This window comes from Somniosus microcephalus, chromosome 3, assembly GCF_052327205.1.
Source record: "Somniosus microcephalus isolate GS21.2 chromosome 3, FLI_Smic_1.0, whole genome shotgun sequence".
Classification (NCBI taxonomy): domain Eukaryota; kingdom Metazoa; phylum Chordata; class Chondrichthyes; order Squaliformes; family Somniosidae; genus Somniosus; species Somniosus microcephalus.
This window is the reverse complement of record NC_140989.1, coordinates 245,845,354-245,866,935: the sequence shown is the minus strand read 5'-3', so window position 1 is coordinate 245,866,935 and position 21,582 is coordinate 245,845,354. Positions and strand designations below refer to the sequence as shown.

At 44.0% G+C, this 21,582-nt stretch overlaps 1 protein-coding gene across 2 annotated transcripts in view; it reads left to right on the top strand.

The window, feature by feature from the left end:
- vamp4 (vesicle-associated membrane protein 4) overlaps positions 1-21,582 on the top strand; it is a 91,517-nt gene that overhangs the window by 11,707 nt on the left and 58,228 nt on the right. For both annotated transcript variants that reach the window (XM_085982309.1, XM_085982310.1), the window contains exon 2: positions 10,100-10,222. In XM_085982309.1, coding sequence (XP_085838435.1) covers positions 10,157-10,222 — 66 coding nt within the window. In that variant the 5' untranslated portion in view covers positions 10,100-10,156. The remainder of the gene's footprint in view (positions 1-10,099; positions 10,223-21,582) is intronic.

The following is a 21,582-nucleotide window of genomic DNA, read 5'->3' as shown; positions in this document are numbered from 1 at the left end:
CTCTGAGTCAGAAGGTTGTGGGTTCAAGGCCAAGGCTCCCACTCCAGGGATTTGAGCACATAAATCTTGGCTGACACTCCAGTGCAGTGCTGAGGGAGTGCTGCCTTTCGGATGAGACGTTAAACCGAGGCCCCGCCTGCACTCAGCTGGACTTAAAAGATCCCATGGCACTATTTCGAAGATGATCAGGGGAGTTATCCCCAGTTTCCTGGCCAATATTTATCCCTCAATCAACATAGCAAACAGATTATCTGGTCATTATCACATTGCTGTTTGTGGGAGCTTGCTGTGCGCAAATTGGCTGCTGTGTTTCCTACATTACAACAGTGACTCCACTTCAAAAGTACTTCATTGGCTGTAAAGCACTTTGAGACGTCCGGTGGTCATGAAAGGCGCTGTATAAATGCAAGTCTTTTTCTTTCCCTAGAGTCCAAAAATCAGTCTATCCCCAGCCCTGAAAATACTCAACGATTCAGCATCCACAGCCTTTTAGGGTAGAGAATTCCAAAGATTCACAACCCTCTGAGTGAAGAAATTCCTCCTCATCTCAGGCTTAACTGGCCGAGCCCTTATCCTGAGACTATGCCCCCTAGTTCTAGACTCTCCAGCCAGGGGAAACAACCTCTCAGCATCTACCCTGTCAATCCCCCTCAGAATCACAGATTCACAGAAACCCCACAGTGCAGATAGAGGCCATTTCGGCCCATCGAGCCTGCACCGACACATATCCCACCCGATCCCCGTAGCCCCTACACCAACACATATCCCACCCTATCCCTGTAACCCCACGTATTTAATCCCCCTAACACTAAGCGTCAATTTTATCATAGCCAATCAACCTAACCCGCACATCTTTGGACTGTGGGAGGAAACCGGAGCACCCGGAGAAAACCCACGCAAACACGGGGAGAATGTGCAAACTCCACACAGACAGTCACCCGAGGCCGGATTCGAACCCGGGTCCCTGGCGCTGTGAGGCAACAGTGCTAACCACTATGCCACCGTGCTGCCCTTGTTTCAATGAGATCACCTCTTATTCTTCTAAACTCCAGAGAGTATAGGCCCAATCTGCTCAATTATATCCTTGGACTGAAACTTTTTTTAAAAGGGCACTAGCCATTTCCAGGTTTGGGGGGGCAGGGGTGTGGAGAAGAGATGTGATATTGAAAATAATGAAGGAATAATGGATCCTAATCATTTTGTATTAAATATGGTAAAATTAGGCTTTGAGTGTTAGAGATTATGGTGACCAGGATACTGATCAAATTTGAAGTTAATGTTAAGGTAGAATTATAAAATCATATAGCACAGAAGGAGGTCATTTGGCCCATCGTGCTTGTGCCGGGTCTTTGAAGGAGCTATCCAATTAGTCCCACTCTTTCCCCGTAGCCCTGCAGAGTTTTGTTTTTCAAGTATCCAATTCGCTTTTGAAGGTTACTCTTGAATCTGCTTCCATCACCCTTTCAGGCAGTGCATTCCAGATCATAACAAGTCGCTTCATAGAATGAGAAACAAAAATGTTTTTGCAGCATCAATCTAGCCATCTGGAACTTTTTAATATTTTTAAGTGATTTCAGTTTAGTGATTATTAAGTCATGGTGTGGAGATGCAGGTGTTGGACTGGGGTGGACAAATGTAAGAAATCACACAACACCAGGTTATAGTCCAACAGCTTTATTTGAAATCACAAGCTTTCGGAGCGCTGCTCCTTCACCTGACGAAGGAGCAGCGCTCCGAAAGCTTGTGATTTCAAATAAAGCTGTTGGACTATAACCTGGTGTTGTGTGATTTCTTACATTTGATTATTAAGTGATTGTAGTTTTCAGACAGCACACATTCTGTAGACTTTAATGGTATAATATCACATGTGCTTTGGGAGGGTTTAATGATATTAAAAATAGAGAATCTGGACTGAATGGTACAGTGGTTTAAACAATGGCCTTTACTTCTGGGATCCAGTCCAGCCCAGGATGAAAGTTACCTCCATCTTCTGGCTGTAGGGGTCAGATCAGGGATGAAAGCCTCTGTATGCCAGCTCTATAGGTTCTAAATTAATTTGGAAGTGGAATTGCCCTTAATTTGGCACTATTTGACAATCTCACTCAGGAGGTCACAGGATGTCCGATGTTGTAAAGGAAACACTGTTGAACTAGTACAGTAAAGGGTGCGCTTCTAAGGTTGGGACTGAGTCATATTGTTGGGGTGCAGTCGAGGGAGCTTTGATCTGCATCTCAACTGTGCTACTTGGATGCCCAAGATGGACTGTTTCCATGCCCCAAGACGTGATCAGCTTAATATTCTTCTTTCTATAAGGCTATTTTTAAACTGTTCAATTCTTTGTAAAGCTTTTTGTAACATCAGAAATAGACGGTACCATATGCATTGCAGACATTAATTACTGTACCTACTCATGGGCTATAAGGCTACTTCAAACTACTACTTGTAGTAAAACTACAGTTTTCCTTTAAAGATTGAAGTATGCTAATTATACTTCTAAAATATTGATCAGTGGAAGACTCCAGTGACTCCTTGTTCAAAGAGAATCTGTCATTAATGTAAAATTGCAGTAACTTGAATTTCATCAGATACGGTGGCATAGTGGTTAGCACTGTTGCCTCACAGCGCCAGGGACCCGGGTTCGAATCCGGCCTCGGGCGACTGTCTGTGTGGAGTTTGCACATTCTCCCCGTGTTTGCGTGGGTTTTCTCCGGGTGCTCCGGTTTCCTCCCACAGTCCAAAGATGTGCAGGTTAGGTTGATTGGCTATGATAAATTGACCCTTAGTGTTAGGGGGATTAAATACGTGGGGTTACGGGGATAGGGTGGGATATGTGTTGGTGTAGGGGTTACGGGGATCGGGTGGGATATGTGTTGGTGTAGGGGTTACGGGGATCGGGTGGGATATGTGTCGGTGCAGGCTCGATGGGCCGAAATGGCCTCCATCTGCACTGTGGGGTTTCTGTGATTCTGTGATAACTGGTACAATACTTTTATCATATATTTGAATAATGTAGCATATCTTTTTAAGATTCAAAAGGGAAAAAAAAAGTATGGCGTGTTTCCCACTGGAATACACTATTTAACAAAAATGATCCCACAATTGCTTACCCACTGAATTGACATGGATATTGAGTTTACACAAGGCTGATATCTGTTTAGAGTAAACTATTGTCCTCATTTCAGTATGGTTTTGATTTTCTTACAATGTGCCTCCCCACGTTGTCTTGCCTTAAACTGCTAACCACAGGGGGAAACTGTAACAAGACGTTATAAGGATGTTTCCTGAGTTTTCAGGTTTAACTGATTTACCCCCCACTGGCCGTAAAGATTTGGGGGCAATTTTAACCTAACCTACTTGTCGGGGAACAGACGGGATCAGGTGTAACGCCGGTTTTACACCCCGCCCAATTTTACTTTCCATTGAAGTCAGCGGAGAGTAATATCGAACGGACTGTAAATCCAGCATTCCACTCGGTCTTGTGGGTTTCCCACCCGGTGATTTAGGTTAAAATTACCCCCTTGGATTCTGTATTTATTTTCCTAAGAAGATAATAAGTTGAAAATAGTCATTCCTAAAAATGGTGTGGGACCTGCCTTTCTCTGTGCTGCGCGATGGTTTTGTGTCACAGCTCGGTGGAATTCAGTCAGTGGTCCCTTTATTCATCTGTAAGGCTAATTTTACAGCAATGATTTCTCCCATTTGAATAACGAGGTATTGAAGGCCAAGTGTTCTGTAACTGTTGGGGCACCCAAGTACGACAGTTTAGGTGCAGAATAAAGCTCCCTCGACTCTGATCTTTCCCTCTGCTCACTAATCAGGACCCTTGGGTTGTCAGTGGCAAAAATTTGAGTGGCGAGGGGCAAGGTGGAGTGTGAAAAGTCAGAACAGTAATTTAGCAGTTCAGGTTGATAAGTATGGAGTTTGTGAGCAGTACAGTGGCTGAGGGGACACAACAGCGCCAAAGGTAACTTTTTTGGAGTCATTATTTCAACAAAAGTACCTCACTCAAGTACTAATAATACTTGGATTCACTGAAAACCTTTGATAGGCAACTGAAAGCACAAGTGCCAGGCAATGACCATCTCCAACAAGCTAGACTCTAACCATCTCCCCTTGACATTCAATGGCATTACCATCGCTGAATCCCCCACTATCAACATCCTGGGGGTTACCATTGATCAGAAACTGAACTGGACCAGCCATATAAATACTGTGGCTACAAGAGCAGGCCAGAGGCTGGGAATTCTGCGGCGAGTGTCTCACCTCCTGACTCCCCAAAGCCTTTCCACCATCTACAAGGCACAAGTCAGGAGTGTGATGGAATACTCTCCACTTGCCTGGATGAGTGCAGCTCCAACAACACTCAAGAAGCTCGACACCATTCAGGATAAAGCAGCCCGCTTGATTGGCACTCCATCCACCTTCAACATTCACTCCCTCCACCACCGGCGCACTGTGGCTGCAGTGTGTACCATCTACAAGATGCACTGCAGCAACTCGCCAAAGCTCCTTCAACAGCACCTTCCAAACCCGCGACCTCTACCACTTAGAAGGACAAGGGCAGCAGACGCATGGGAACATCACCACCTACAAGTTCCCCGCCAAGCCACACATCATCCTGACTTGGACCTGTATCGCCGTTCCTTCACTGTCGCTGGGCCAAAATCCTGGAACTCCCTTCCTAACAGCATTGTGGGTGTACCTACACCATATGGACTGCAGCGGTTCAAGAAGGCGGCGCACCACCATCTTCTCGAGGGCAATTAGGGATGGGCACTAAATGCAGGCCTAGCCAGCCAGCGACGCCCACATCCCATCAATGAATAAAAAAAAACATCAAATTTGCCACGGAAAAAAATTATGCAAAGTAAATATCCCCCCCGCCCCAAAATACATGGCCCAATGGTAGCACATACGCCTCCTGGATCAGAAGGTTGTGAGTTCCAGTCCCACTTCAGGACTTGAGCATATAATCTAGGCTGAGACAGTACTGAGGGGAGTGCTGCATTCATGGATGTGTCGTCTTTCAGATGAGATGTTAAATCAAGGCCCCTGTCTGCCTGTTCGCAGAAGAGCAGGGGCTTTCTCCAGTGTCCTGGCCAACATTCATCAATTATCATGTAAAAAAACAGATTTTCTTGTCAATTAACTCATTGGCTTGTAATTTGCGGTCAGCAGTGAAGCAAAGGTGCTCACCGCTGGCCCCGAGGAAAACTGCCCACAGAAATCTCGCGATCTCTGTGGCGAGAAATTTGCCTTTTTCGACATGTAATTGATTACAGCGCTCTGTTGTGGGGACTCCCAGTGAAGAGCTGAAGTGGCGTCAGTAAGCTATCTAAGCAGACAATCACATTGAAGAATTCTCACAGACAGCAAACCAGGAACTGAATAGCTGCTTTTATCCGGACTTTTTAAAAGTGTTACAGAGAGTGAAATAAAGATTGGAATTCTCACATGGGAATAAAGTAGAACAAGCTTGAAAAAAATGTAAGTTTTTAAAAAATTGTAATTTTTATCATAATGGAGAAATTTGATGTCCCACAAATATAAACATTAGTTTCTCAGGGCCAGAAGGTTTGTTTAGCAGTCAATATGCTGTTAAAACCCCAGTTACACCTATTCCAACAAGGTTAACATTTAATGGGGTATTTAACAGCGACATTAGCGCGGTAAAGCCTAAGTTTTCGTCAGTTTCACTGCACTGATTGCTGGCTATGGGGGGGGGGATGTCCGCTGCGTAGCCTGTGTCGGAGCAGTGAATAACTGAACACAATGTCAGGATTTTCATGTTTAGATGCGCATGCGCTAATTCCTGAAGTCGCGGTCCTTTTCAGAGGGGTAATGACGGCGAACGCTGACAGTTCGCCAGCGTTACCCACTGCAAAATCCGGCCCATTGTATTTGTGAGATCTTTGCTGTGCATAAATTGGTTGCTGCATTTGCCTATAAAACAACAGTAACTACATTTCAAAAAGCAGTTATTTGGCTGTAAAGTGCTTTGGAATGTCTTGAGGATGTGAAAGGCACTACATAAAGTTCTTTCTTCAACTCTAGATAGAATATTTTCTTGTAAAATAAATTGCAGTCCAAATGCCTGTCTGGTTTGGCATTCTTTAAATGAGTTAATTGCTCTCTTGCTTGATTATATCCCATTGACTTCACTCTATGGGCAAAATTTGGAACTAAATATCATTTTGAAGTCCTTTGGATAAAAGCATCCTCATTTTTGTCAGCAGTTTGCTATCCATCGTTGTGTGATTCTGTTTCTGTTTACTTGGCAGATTTCTTTGACAGAATTCTATCAATCTAATTCCCTAGGTGTACCATTCCTCTGTACAAGTCCTGTATCTGCTCAAGTGAGGCTATTTCGGTTTCCATGGAAACATTAGATCACCAGTGGTATGCTGGCCTTTGCGTCGCTAATGGTTTTGGTCAACTGGTTTAGTTTTCTAACTTTAGGTAGTGACAACTTATAACGAACATTGATAGACTCCCTTGATCCCCTCAAATTGCCAAGTGGCACAGCTGATTATCAGTTAGCCTACGTCTAAGTTGCCTTTTGTTGGTATTTTTAAAGCACCACGAAGCTCAAGAATCGGTGCTAATGGGGACAACATCAGTAGCAGTCTTCTCAAACTGGAATTCTGTGCACTGGACACAAAATCAAGAATTAATTTGGATTTAGAGAAAGCAAATCAAATATAGTTCTGTATATTCCATCAAACGCAGCTTCCCTGGTTTAATGAAAGATGTGCTGCAGCATTGGCCAAACAAATGGGGACACTTTGGTAGTCTTAGCAATAGCAATATGTGTTTTTTTTGGAATGTTGGAACTGGCCAAATGGACTGCAGTGATCTCTTCTGCCTTGTGCATTTCTACACTCTTGGCTAGGGAAGATGAGGCAACTGATTAAGTAGGGAAATATATCTCCAGGCTAAATCCCTATATGGAAAAGAACCTATGTTTTTGTTTCCACACTTCCCAATTGTAAGGTTTCCTGTGAAGGAATTTGCTCTGATAGCCAGAAAACTTTCTTTACTGCCACATTATTTCCTCGGAATTTCACCATAAGACGAGGTCACCTGAGTGGAAAGGAGGTTAACAGGATTGTGTTGTGTGACATGGGAGGCATCATTTTGATAAAGGATTTTGCTGTGTTCTAGTATTCCTTGATAACTTGCTCAGAATTGGAGTGTTCAACATTTGTACAGAGAATTTTAGCAAACATGTGATGGACACTTTTCCAAATGATACTATTGTGCTGCAAAATTAATAAATGCAGATGAGTTTAGTGAAGGGCCATCTGATTCATTTCAAATATGTAATTGCTGTTAAACTATTCAAATGATTTTTGACCATTTGTAGTGATCAGTGCACACCTCAGAACCTTTTGATTCATGGTTTTATTTTTTTTTTATACAGTGGTGTTTTGCTGAACTTGTGAAGAGTGCAAGTAAATTGTGGAAAATCTGTGTTGCAATCTCTTGTAAAATGTTGTTGCTGCTCTGCTGAGCTTCCAATGATGGTGCTAAATTAGAACCATATATTTTGTGTTTGGAACTTGCACACAAAAACAATTCCAAAGCGGGGTCTTGAAAGTTCAGCTCTCGAAAATGTCACTATACCACTAGCTGCAGTGCTTTTTTTTTAGTCGCCTGTTTTCCTGTTTCACAGCATTAATAAATAAGATTATAGCAATAATCTGTTGTCCAGAGCCTTGGTCAGACCCCATCTGGGGTACTGTGTTCAGTTTTTGGGCACTGCATCCCAGGAAGGACATATTGGATTTGGAAGGGGTGCAGCGCAGATTCACCAGAATAATACCAGGCCTAAAAGGGTTAAATTACGAGGACAGGTTGCATAAATTTGGCTTGTATTCTGTTGCGTATAGAAGAGTGAGGAGTGATCTGATCAAGGTGTTTAAAATGTTAAAGGAATTGGATATTTCCTCTGGTGGGGGAATAAAGACCGAGGGGCTATAATAAAATTAGAGCTAGACCATCTAGTAGCGAAATCAGGAAGCATTTTTCACATAAAAGGGTGGTAGAATTTTGGAATGTTCACCTCAAAAAGGCTGTGGATGCTGAGGCAATTGAAGCTTTCAAGACTGAGATTGGTAGATTTTTGTAAGGTAAGGGAATCTAGGGATATGGATCAAAGGCGAGTAAATGGGGTAAGATTATCTAGGGATATGGATCCAGTCGTGAATGGTGGTGGACCATTAAACAACTAACGGGAGGAGGAGGCTCCATGAATATCCCCATCCTCAATGATGGTGGAGCCCAGCACGTGAGTGCAAAAGACAAGGCTGAAGTGTTTGCAACCATCTTCAGCCGGAAGTGCCGAGTGGATGATCCATATCGGCCTCCTCCTGAAGTCCCCACCATCACAGAACCTACTCTTCAGCCAATTCGATTCACTCCACGTGATATCAAGAAACGGCTCAGCGCACTGGATACAGCAAAGGATATAGGTCCTGACAACATCCCGGCTATCGTACTGAAGACTTGTGCTCCAGAACTAGTCGCGCCTCTAGCCAAACTGTTCCAGTACAGCTACAACACTGGCATCTATCCAACAATGTGGAAAACTGCCCAGATATGTCCTGTCCACAAAAAGCAGGACAAATCCAATCTGGCCAATTACCGCCCCATCAGTCTACTCTCAATCATCAGCAAAGTGATGGAAGGTGTCATCGACAGTGCTATCAAGCAGCACTTACTATCTAACAACCTGCTTACTGATGCCCAGTTTGGGTTCCGCCAAGATCACTCTGCTCCCGACCTCATTACAGCCTTAGTCCAAACATGGACAAAGGAGCTGAATTCCAGAGGTGAGGTGAGAGTGACTGCCCTTGACATCAAGGCAGCATTTGACCGAGTGTAGCATCAAGGAGCCCCAGTAAAACTGAAGTCAGTGGGAATCGGGGGGAAAACTCTCCACTGGCTGGAGTCATAACTAGCACAAAGGAAGATGGTTGTGGTGATTGAAGGTCAATCATCACAGCCCGAGGACATCGCTGTAGGAGTTCCTCAAGGCAGTGTCCTAGGCCCAACCATCTTCAGCTGCTTCATCAATGACCTTCCCTCCAACATAAGGTCAGAAATGGGGATGTTTGCTGATGACTGCACAGTGTTCAGTGCCATTCACAACTCCTCAGATAATGAAGCAGTCCATGCCCACATGCAACAAGACCTGGATGACCTTCAGGCTTGGGCTGATAAGTGGCAGGTAACATTCGCGTCACAGAAGTGCCAGGCAATGACTATCTCCAACAAGCGAGAGTCTAACCACCGCCCCTTGACATTCAATGGCATTACCATCGCTGAATTCCCCACCATCAACATCCTGGGGGTCACCATTGACCAGAAACTTAACTGGACCAGCCACATAAATACTGTGGCAACAAGAGCAGGTCAGAGGCTCGGTATTCTGCGGCGAGTGTCTCACCTCCTGACTCCCCAAAGCCTTTCTACCATCTACAAGGCACAAGTAAGGAGTGCGATGGAATACTCTCCACTTGCCTGGATGAGTGCAGCTCCAACAACACTCAAGAAGCTTGACATCATCCAGGACAAAGCCCGCTTGATTGGCACCCCATCCACCACCTTAAACATTCACTCCCTCCACCACCGGCGTACCGTGGCTGCAGTGTGTACCATCTACAAGATACACTGCAGCAACTCGCCAAGGCTTCTTCGGCAGCACCTCCCAAACCCGCGACCTCTTCCACCTAAAAGGACAAGGGCAGCAGGCGCATGGGAGCACCACCACCTCCAAGTCACACACCATCCTGACTTAGAAGTATATCGTCGACCCTTCATCATCGATGGGTCAAAATCCTGGAACTCCCTCCCTAACAGCACTGTGGGAATACTTTCACCACACAGACTGCAGCGGTTCAAGAAGGCGGCTCACCACCACCTTCTCGAGGGCAATTAGGGATGGGCAATAAATGCTGGCCTTGCCAGCGATGCCCACATCCCATAAAATGAATTTTTAAAATGGAATTGAGGTATAGATCAGCCATGATCAAATTGAATGGCCTACTCCTGCTCCCAGTAAGTACCATTAATAATACACTTTTATATGTTCTAGGTTGAACAATTGTTGCACTTCGGATTGAGGAAAAGGCCATTTCATCAGACAGTAACCATGCCGCCTAAATTTAAACGGCATTTAAATGATGACGACGTGACAGGCTCTATAAGAAGTGAAAGGGTGAGTAAAACTTCTTACTGTTATGCTGTACATAATGGATTAAACAATGTTGTAACCGAGCCATTTGGGGAGTTGTGAATGGGATTGTTTTGTATTCCACAGACCACAATATGGAATCTGCATTTGTATCATGAAAGAGCCAACAGATGTTAGTACTTTGCACTCTCCGTTTCACAAAGGGATTTTTGTCCGGTTTGACTGTGCAGAAGCTGAATGGTGCACAGTAGTCCTGAGTGAGGGTTCAGATGTGTGATTTTGCTCGGCCTCAATAGCCCACATGCCATTGTATTGATCAGCTTTCCCATTACTTCTGACCACTTTCCGCTCCATTATGCACTAATTATTAAAGGCACGGTTAATTCCTTTACTTTTCACTTGAACCCATGTGATGTTGTCAGTAATAATATTTTAAAACTTACCAAATCTCAACTGGGGCGATGGACACCCATGATTTGGGGACGGTTACCATTCCTCATCATTATTCAGTGTCGCCTTCTGAAAAGTGTGGATGTTGGGCGAGATGGGAATGGGCTTGGCTGTAGGGTCCCTGTGGTTGAATAACCTGCAGACAGTTGATGTCTAGGCTTATGATTCATAAAGAGACAACCGCAACAAGAACTTGCATTTACCTAGTGCCTTTTTAATGTAAAGGAATACTTCACAAATAGGTGTAAAGGAAATGCATGCTGATCTGGAAGGGAGAGATTAAGATGAGTGACCAAAAGCTTGATGGAAAAGATGGGACTTCAGAATCTTAGAGATGGTGAGACAGAAATTTGTAGGGAGGAACTTTTCGAGAGTGTGACTAAGGTGGTTGAAAGCTCTGTCACCAATTAAGAAGGCTGGAGTCCGAGAAATTTAAGAAGAGAATATAGGGCTGGAAGAGATTAGAAATAGAGTTGGGTGAGGACAAGTTGTCAGAGGATGACTGCTGCCCATGCAGCCGTACCCCACCATGAGTCAGCATTGTCTATGGAGCATGGGTACTAATTATATAATGTGCTTTTAATTTTGATTTGTAAATGTTATTGTGGTGTAACAAAAATAGGCACTATAGTTTCTGAAGTCACTTTGCAAATTGTCTTCCTCACAAAATGCCTCAGCCCTGTTGTTATTCACCGATACGCCATTTATTGCCTTGTAAACTTGGGAACACTGATTTATGTGTGTCGGTAATCTATATTGGAAAAACTTATGTTCACTCTGTTCCTTCCTCAGACTAAAGTGGTCAACCCAATAATATCTTCTGTTACAGATTGCAATGTTTTATAAAAAAAATTTTTTTTTAAAAAATCCATATTTATTAACAATGAGTAAAAAATCTTCAGCTGCAGGAACCCTATGACTTGTGTCATGATTCAGGTTCACTCCAGATACCTTTTACTTGTATCCAATACAAAAGGTCCACTTGTGAATAGAAATGTGCTCTTACGCACAATTAACCTGGAATTCTGTGCTGAATCATGAATCCTCTTATTGTTACTGGATAGTAGCAAGAGGGTTTGAGTACAGGAATAAGAATGTCTTGCTGCAGTTGTACAGGGCCTTGGTGAGACCACATCTTGAGTATTGTGTGCAGTTTTGGTCGCCTTATCTGAGGAAGGATGTTCTTGCCATGGAAGGAGTTCAGCGAAGATTCACCAGGCTGATACCTGGGATGGCAGGAATGACGTATGAGGAGAGATTGGGTCGATTGGGCTTGTACTCGCTGGAGTTTAGAAGAATGAGAGGGGATCTCATTGAAACTTATAAAATTCTGACAGGACTGGACAGACTAGATGCAGGAAGTATGTTCCCGATGGTCGGGGAGTCCAGAACCAGGGGTCACAGTCTAAGGATAAGGGGTAGGCCATTTAGGACAGAAATGAGGAATTTCTTCACCCAGAGAGTGGTGAACCTGTGGAATTCTCTACCACCGAAGGCAGTAGAGGCCAATTCATTAAATATATTCAAGAAGGAGTTGGATATATTTCTTAAGGCTAAAGGGATCAAGGGGTATGGGGAGAAAGCAGGGACCGGGTACTGAATTTGGATGATCAGCCATGATCGCATTGAATGGCGGAGCAGGCTCGAGGGGCCGAATGGCCTACTCCTGCTCCTATCTTCTATGTTTCTATGTATGTCCCCCGCAACTTCGGATGGTGAATAATAAATAGCTAAATTATAACATGGGGTTTATTCATGAATAGATTTATTTACAGAAATAGTAATATGAGGAAGACACCGAATTAATTTAATTACAGCAGTCTGGAGCCAATTTATGAAGAGTTAAAACACACAAACCCAATCAGTTGAGATCCTTTACAAACTTCTGGCTGACAAAATACCTTTTTTAGAAATAAATAATAGTTTTATTCCACTGCATATAGTCCTTGTAGGAATAATGTGAGCACAAGCCTATTAAGTTGTATTACAAACCCTGCTTCATTCATGGCAAATGGGAGGGTGGGGGCGTGGGGGATGGCGAGAAACTGCTGATACGTGAGACATTAATTTTAAATGCATTAAACTCTTTGGATAAACAAGTCCTGCGTTTGAAGATTAGTCTGTGAGACAGAAGTAATCTACATGAAAAATGTCAACGCTGTTCGCAATCTACAAATGTAGAGGCGCAAACAATGACAGCCTGTCTGTGTTTGGATGGTTTCACATGTCCCATTGACACAAATAACTCAAATGACTCTTCTTTGGAATGGCCTCCCTGATTGGATTTACCTCTAGTAGTTCATTCACCCTTGATCAGTTATGCAAGCAAAATATTCATATGTTATGCTACTTTGTCTCTTCAAAGGGCTGCTTTAGACCTTTTTGTCTCGTTCGGCAATATGGAGGATGTTATTTTAAAATTAATCTTCAGCTGCTTTCACGTGGCAGCGTAGTTCTCCCATATCCGTCGCTGGATCAAAACCCTGGAACTCCCTCCCTAACAGCACTGTGGGAGTACCTTCACCACACGGACTGCAGCAGTTCAAGAAGGGGGCTCACCACCACCTTCTCAAGGGCAATTAGGGATGGACAATAAATGCTGGCCTTGCCAGCAACGCCCACATCCCAAGAACGAATAAAAAAAATATTTAGGTTTGTAATATGCAGTTGGTTGTCCTGCATGGAGCAGTGCCATCATGATATCACAACAGAAATAACAGTCGTTTGTATGTGGTGACATCATAGCACAGCATCATGACTTTGCCACTGTTGTTCAACTCATTGTTGATTTTATGGTACAAGAAACTTTGGTTTATCCGGAGGTTGTATGTCCGGAATACTCTCTTTAACGGCAAAAATCAGGAGCCGTTTTTTTAGTTCTCGTTCTTTTTTTTTTCCCAGTAAGGCACTGCAAGGTCTGTAGCTATAGCAACAGCTTCAGCTAGAGACGTTTGCAGCTGCAGCCAACTCTTTAGAAGCTGTTGCTAAGCAACAGTGTTTGTTGTCAGATACGGAGATGAAAACCTCCGTATGCTTCAACATTAACTTTGTATGTCCAGCAGTTTTGATAGATCGGCAACCCGTCGGTGCCGGATATCACAAAGTTTCCTGTACTACTGGCACAGAGTGGCTGCCATGTATCTTGGATAACAGTAGTCCCTTCGCTCAGCAAGGGTCACTGGAAAATGATCAGGAGTAACTTTTCCCCTCCCCAAGTCTGATGATACTGTGGTCAGTTGTAGTCTCTTAGCTGAGATTTGCACAGAATGGGGATCAAAACTTTCTAGTCTGTCTAGCACAGCATGCATTGCATCTGCCCACTGAGCTATTAAGGATGCATGAACAGGTCTGCTACCGTAGAACGGTTGCATTACTGCTGTCCAATTTTTTTTTTTTTAAATTCTGATAGTCATGAAAATTGAAAAATAATTGTGTATTTTGTATTAACCCAAAACTTCTTTTTTCCTTCCTGCATGCAAAGATCTGAAAATGGTAAACTGATCATGTAATGGTCTGTGTAGATGTTGAAAACACCCCCCTGCTGACCAATTAGTGAAACAGCATATAATAAAAAAATGTCATTATGTGCGCTTTTAAGATTTTAAAAGTGCCGTCACCTGGAATGGAAAAGATTTTTGCCACAAATGCAAAAATGTTGTTCAAGTGCTCAGTATCTTTGGCAATGACTAACCTTTTTTTCCCGGAAAAAGAATGATCAAAAACAAAACAAAATGCAATAAATGTTGATGGTATGTTTCAGAAAAGTTGGAATTTTAACTCGGATCAGATACATTCCTTGCAAATAAGCAGCAAGGAAAAAGTTTGATGATTGAATTTATTTTCCTTTTTATTGGGAACTACCTGACCTGCATTTGTTTCCTTTTCAAAACAACACAACTGAGTAGCAAGTGAGTGAGGTGGGGTGAATCAAACTGGTGTCCACAGTGCATCAGTTAGGTGTACAATCAAGCTGCATTATCTGGTAATACTGCATTTTAATATGGCATTCAGGGGCCTTGTATATTCATCGCTTGTGACTTCATTTCCCCCTCTTCCATGTTTTCTGTATATTGCTCTGTCATTGTATCCGTCTTTCAGATGAGACGTTAAACCGAGGCCCTGCCGCTCTCAGGTGGACGTACAAGATCCCATGGCACTATTTTGAAGAAGAGCTGGGGAGTTCTCCCCAGTGTCCTGGCCAATATTTATCCCTCAGTCAACATCACTAAAACAGATTATCTGGTCACACAACTGTTTGTGGGAGCTTGCTGTGCACAAATTGGCTGCCATGTTTCCTGCATTACGACAGTGACTACACTTCAAAAGTTTTCATTGGCTGTAAAGCGCTTTGGGATGTCCCGAGATCATTAAAGGCGCTATATTAATGCAAGTGTTTTTCTTTTCAAGATAATGTTTGTTAAAGTTTAATAAATCCCAAATAAGGAAAAACAAATATCAGACGGAGTTGCAAATTATTTCACTCCATTTGAGTTTTGCTGTCATGGATTATGATTTCATTAAATATGCTTAACTGAATTACTGCCTTGTAACTATCTACCAGCCACGTTTGTTATCCTGTAAACCTCTGCAGTAGGACTATTTAATTTTGCTTAAAGTGCGTGTTTACTGTACTTTAGATTACAGACTACAAAAATTCTTGGCATAGTTTGTCTGCTGTCTTGCTGATCAACAATCGGTTGAGTTAACAAAGTCTTGCAGTACATTTGAAATGACAGATCAACTTGCCATTTTCTTCTGTAATATACATGCCATTAGATTAGCATCCACTTCCAGGCTTAAATGGTACTGTTCCTTCGTCTTTAACCTTGTAATGACTTTCTACATAGCATTTATCATGCCATCATTGAACTTGTACATTTTTTACGCACTGAAACCTTTGCTTTAAAAATACAACACGGTCTGCGCTTGAAGGGGGGGGGGGAAGGAAGGGGTAAATTGAAAACTAATCTAGGGAAACATTATTTCAGTGAGCGAGTGGTCAATCTCTGGAACAGGCTCCCTAGTGAGATGGTGAAAGGAGATACTTGTCTTCTTAGGAACCGAGGATGACTTGCTTCCACATTAACAATGAGTTCTCAGGTGACTGATGAGTCCAATGCGGGACCTACAGTCTCTGTCACAGGTGGGGCAGACGGTGGTTGAAGGGACGGGTGGGTGGGGTACTTGGGTTGACTTGCGCTTGGCTTCCGCTTGCTCCCGGTGAAGGGACTCAAGGTGTTCAGCGCCTTCCCGGATGCTTCTCCTCCACTTTTTGCGGTCTTGGGCCAGGGATTCCCAGGTGCCAGTGGGGATGTTGCACTTTTTCAAGGAGGCTTTGAGGGTGTCCTTGAAGCGTTTCCTCTGCCCACCTGGGACTCTCTCGCCGTGTCGGAGCTCCGAGTAGAGCGCTTGTTTTGGGAGTCTCATCTCGGGCATGTGGACGATGTGACCCACCTATTGGAGCTGATTGAGCTTGATTTGATTGGGATTACGGAAACATGGCTCCAGGGTGGCCAAGGCTGGGAACTCAACATCCAGGGGTATTCAATAGTCAGGAAAGATAGGCAAAAAGGAAAGGGAGGTGGGGTAGCATTGCTGGTTAAAGAAGGGATTAACACAATTGTAAGGAAGGATATTTGCTCTGATGATGTGGAAGCTGTATGGGTAGAACTGAGAAATACCAAGGGGCAGAAAACGTTAGTGGGAGTGGTATGTAGACCTCCAAACAGTAATGCGGAGGTTGGGGATGGCATTAAAAGGGAAATTAGAGAAGCGTGCATTAAGGGCACAGCAGTCATCATGGGTGACTTTAATCTACATATAGATTGGGCTAACCAAATTATTAACAATACTGTGGAGGAGGAATTCCTGGAGTGTTTACGGGATGGTTTCCTGGACCAATATGTCGAGGAACCAACCAGAGATCAGGCCATCTTAGACTGGGTATTATGTAACGAGAAAGGATTAATTAGCAATCTTGTTGTACGAGGCCCCTTGGGTCAGAGCGATCATAATATGATAGAATTCTTCATTAAGATGGAGAATGAAGTAGTTGACTCAGAAACTAGGGTCCTGAATTTAAATAAAGGAAACTACGATGGTCTGAGGCGTGAGTTGGGTAGGATTGATTGGGGAATGTCACTCAGGGTTGACGGTGGATAGGAAATGGCAAACATTCAATGACCGCATGGATGAACTACAGAATTTGTTCATCCCAGTTTGGCATAAAAATAAAACAAAAAAGGCGACTCAACCGTGGCTAACAAGGGAAATTAGGGATAGCATAAGATCCAAGGAGAGGACATATAAATTGGCCAGAAAAAGCAGTAAACCTGAGGATTGGGAGCAGTTTAGGATTCAACAAAGGAGGACAAAGGGATTAATTAAGAAGGGGAAAATAGAATATGAGAGTAAGCTTTCAGGGAACATAAAAACTGACTGTAAAAGCTTTTATAGATATGTGAAGAGAAAAAGATTGGTGAAGTCAAGCGTAGGTCCCTTGCAGTCAGAATCAGGGGAATTTATAATGGGGAACAAAGAAATGGCAGACCAATTAAATACATATTTTGGTTCTGTCTTCACTAAGGAGGACACAAATAACCTCCCAGAGATGTCGGGGAACATAGGGTCTGATGAAAGGGAGGAACTGAAAGAAATCAGTATTTGTAGGGAAATGGTGTTAGGGAAATTGATGGGATTGAAGGCCGATAAATCCCCAGGGCCTGATAATCTACATCCTAGGGTACTTAAGGAAGTGGCCCTAGAAATAGTAGATGCATTGCTGATCATCTTCCAACATTCGATGGAATCTGGAACAGTACCCATGGATTGGAGGGTAGCTAATGTTACCCCACTATTCAAAAAAGGGTGGTAGAGAGAAAACGGGGAATTACAGACCGGTAAGCCTGACATCGGTAGTGGGGAAAATGCTAGAGTCCATTATAACAGATGTAATAGCAGAACACTTGGAAAACAGTGACAGGATCGGACAAAGTCAACATGGAATTACAAAAGGTAAATCGTGCTTGACTAATCTACTGGAATTTTTTGAGGATGTAACTGGTAAAATAGATAAGGGAGAACCAGTGGATGTGGTGTATTTGGACTTTCAGAAGGCTTTCGATAAAGTCCCGCATAAGAGATTAGCGTGTAAAGTTAAAGCACATGGGATTGGGGGCAAGGTATTGACTTGGATAGAGAACTGGTTGGCAGACAGAAAGCAAAGAGTTGGAGTAAACGGGTCTTTTTCCGAGTGGCAGGCATTGACTAGTGGGGTACCGCAGTGATCGGTCCTTGGACCCCAGCTATTCACAATATATATTAATGATCTAGACAAGGGAACTAGATGTAATATCTCCAAATTTGCAGACGACACAAAGCTGGGTGGGCATGTGTGCTGTGAGGAGGTTGCCGAGAAACTACAGGATGATTTGGACAAGTTGGGTGATTGGGTAGAAGCATGGCAGATGCAATATAATGTGGATAAATGTGAGGTTATCCACTTTGGTGGCAAAAACAGGAAGGCAGATTATTATCTGAATGGCAATAGCTTGGGAGAAGGGGAAGTGCAACGAGACCTGGGTGTCCTTGTGCACCAGTCGCTGAAGGTTAGCATGCAGGTGCAGCAGGCGGTTAAAAAGGCAAATGGTATGTTGGCCTTTGTAGCGAGAGGGTTTGAGTACAGGAACAAGGATGTCTTGCTGCAGTTGTACAGGGCCTTGGTGAGACCACATCTGGAGTATTGTGTGCAGTTTTGGTCGCCTTATCTGAGGAAGGATGTTCTTGCCATGGAAGGAGTTCAGTGAAGATTCACCAGGCTGATACCTGGGATGGCAGGAATGACGTATGAGGAGAGATTGGGTCGATTGGGCTTGTACTCGCTGGAGTTTAGAAGAATGAGAGGGGATCTCATCGAAACTTATAAAATTCTGACAGGACTGGACAGACTAGATGTAGGAAGGATGTTCCCGATGGTCGGGGAGTCCAGAACCAGGGGTCACAGCCTAAGGATAAGGGGTAAGCCATTTAGGACAGAAATGAGGAGGAATTTCTTCACCCAGAGAGTGGTGAACCTGTGGAATTCTCTACCACAGAAGGCAGTAGAGGCCAATTCATTAAATATATTCAAGAAGGAGTTGGATATATTTCTTAAGGCTAAAAGGATCAAGGGGTATGGGGAGAAAGCAGGGACCGGGTACTTAATTTGGATGATCGGCCATGATTGCATTGAATGGCGGAGCAGGCTCGAGGGCCCGAATGGCCGCCTCCTGCTCCTATCTTCTATGTTTCTATGTCAAAGCTTCGATGCTGGGGATGTTGGCCTGAGCGAGAACACTGACGTTGGTGCGCCTATCCTGCCAATGGATTTGCAGGATCTTGCGGACGCAGCATTGGTGGTACCTCTCCAGTGCTTTGAGGTGCCTGCTGTACATGGTCCATGTCCCTGAGGCATACAGCAGGGCGGGTATCACTGCTGCTCTGTAGACCATGAGCTTGGTGCTGCGTTTGAGGTCCTCGTCTTCAAACACACTCTTCCTCGGGCGACCGAAGGCTGCACTGGCACACTGCACACTTCGACGTCTGCCCTTGTTGGCAGTAGGCTCCCGAGGTATGGAAAGTTGTCCAAGGCCTTGTCGTGGATTTTGATAATCGGGGGGCAGTACTGTGTGGCGGGGACAGGTTGGTAGAGGACCTTTGTCTTACGGATGTTTAGTGTAAGGCCCATGTTTTCGTACGCTTCGGTGAAGGTGTTGACGACTGTTTGGAGTTCGACCTCCGAGTGTACGCAGACGCAAGCGTCGTCTGCATACTATAATTCGACGACAGAGGATGGGACGACCTTGGATCTGGACTGGAGGCGATGGGACGACCTTGGATCTGGACTGGAGGCGATGGAGGTTGAATAGTTTCCCGTTTGCTCTATAAATTAGCTCCACTCCAGCGGGGAGCTTACTGAGGGGTGAGATGGAGCATTGCAGCAAGGATGATCGAGAAGAGCGTTGGTGCAATGAGACAGCCTTGCTTGACCCCGGTCCATACGTGAATTGGGTCTGTGGTGGAACCGTTGGTCAGGATCAACGTATCAAGCAGATATTATTGATTCATTCAAATGCAAATTAGATGGGTTCGTTTCAGGAAATAACATTTTGGGATATGGTGTGTGAGTAATTTGAGACATGACCTAAGTGTAGCATTCTTGGGAGGAACAGGTTGGACGTGCGGTTTCCAAAGCGCTCCTCCACTTTTTTTTCTTTGCCTCATGTCTGGGTCTGTTTGACTGACTAATTACTATGATTAGTCAACAACTCCATTATTGTTGTATCACGTGATGACCAGGATAGTAGAAGCTGAACTAGATGAGCTGTGGGCCTTTTTTCGTCTAGAAATTCCTATGTACAAGGGCAGAAGGGAGGTGTGTGTGAGAGTAAATACTGGAAAGATCCAACCCCAGACTAATATCGGTCAAAAATGTAGAGTACCAGCACGGGTTGCTGCTAATCTTGAAGCTGTGATACGTGACCTGACACAGTTGCACACAAAATCCCTTTTTAAAGCAATGCTGCAGGATCTGGCCCTATGACTAACTCATTTTACACATACTTAAGCAGAATGATTTTCAAGTATTTATCTCTGTACTTCTTGAAAAATATACTTTTTTTTTATTTTTTATAAAAGGTTGAGTTTTGGATGGTGCATCCCCTCTGCTGCCCATTGCTGTCGGTGTATTTATATATATTGTGGAAGTGGCATGCTGTAATATCGTGTTTGCAGTAGAATGACTTTATTAAAGATTCTGCTAATCTTTTAAAATCAACTAAATCTTTTATCCAGCACGGACGGGACCGACGTGGTGCCGGTTCATCAAAAATTCCGGATAACTGAACGCTATAGTAAAAGATAGGGAGAGCTGACAGCTCCGTATAAAGCAACAAGCCCTGTTGACTAGAACGATGAACACAAGTTTCAAGCGTCTCTAGCTTAGCAACAGCTGCAGCCACACCCTTGCACAGCACAGATGGAAGAAGGCAAATAAATATGAAGTAAAACCTACTCCTGAATTTACTGGTTAACCGACATTTCCGGTTATTTAGGTGCCGGTAAATCGAAAGTTTCCTGTACAAGTTGCGCTTCCGCTCTCTCTCTCATTTACAGTTTTAGTCTGCTTCTCATTATCTGATTTGGTTTGCTGTGGATTATCACTGTGCCCTTTCACTCCTAGCATCTGGATTTGGTTCCAGCCTGCACTGTTGTGGTGGATGTCGCCTCCTCTATAGGCAGTAAGGATCCTGCAGAGAGTGAGGTTGCATAACTTCAACCTAGAACCAACTGCCCACACTTCAGTACAGATTGGTAGTTTCAGTCAGATGGATGGTTGGAAAATGCAGGAGTGGGGGTGGGGGGTAGAAAGTGGCCCTCTGAGATTGGTGATTTAGAAACCTTAAAACAAAAGGAAATTACTGTGCATGCTGAAAATCTAAAATAACAGAGAATGCTGGATAACACTCAGCAGGTCAAATGGCATCTGTGGAGAGAGAAACAGAGTTAACGGCCCCGATTTTCCTGGTGCTGTCGGGCGGGGTTTCAGGTGGGCGAGGGCTGAAAATCTCAAATGGGGGTCGCGACCCGCCCCGCCCGACTTTCGCCCCGGTGTTTCAGTGCGACCCGAATCAGTCCCGCCTGCAGCCGGCGGGACTGGTCGTCGGGAGCCTAATGATCAATAATTGGCAGCTGTAATCCAATTTTAAGGGGCCCTTGCAATTTTCAGCCGTTCCCCACGTAAACCGCGCCTGGTGGGAACACTGCTGATGAAACCTGGCGTGAACAATGTTGGCTTGCTTACTTTCAGCTGCAGGTCAATCAGGAATGAAGAGATTTAATCAGACAGCATTGGTAGGCTGCAGGACCTTGTTGCTCCAGGCTTGGGGCAACTTGTT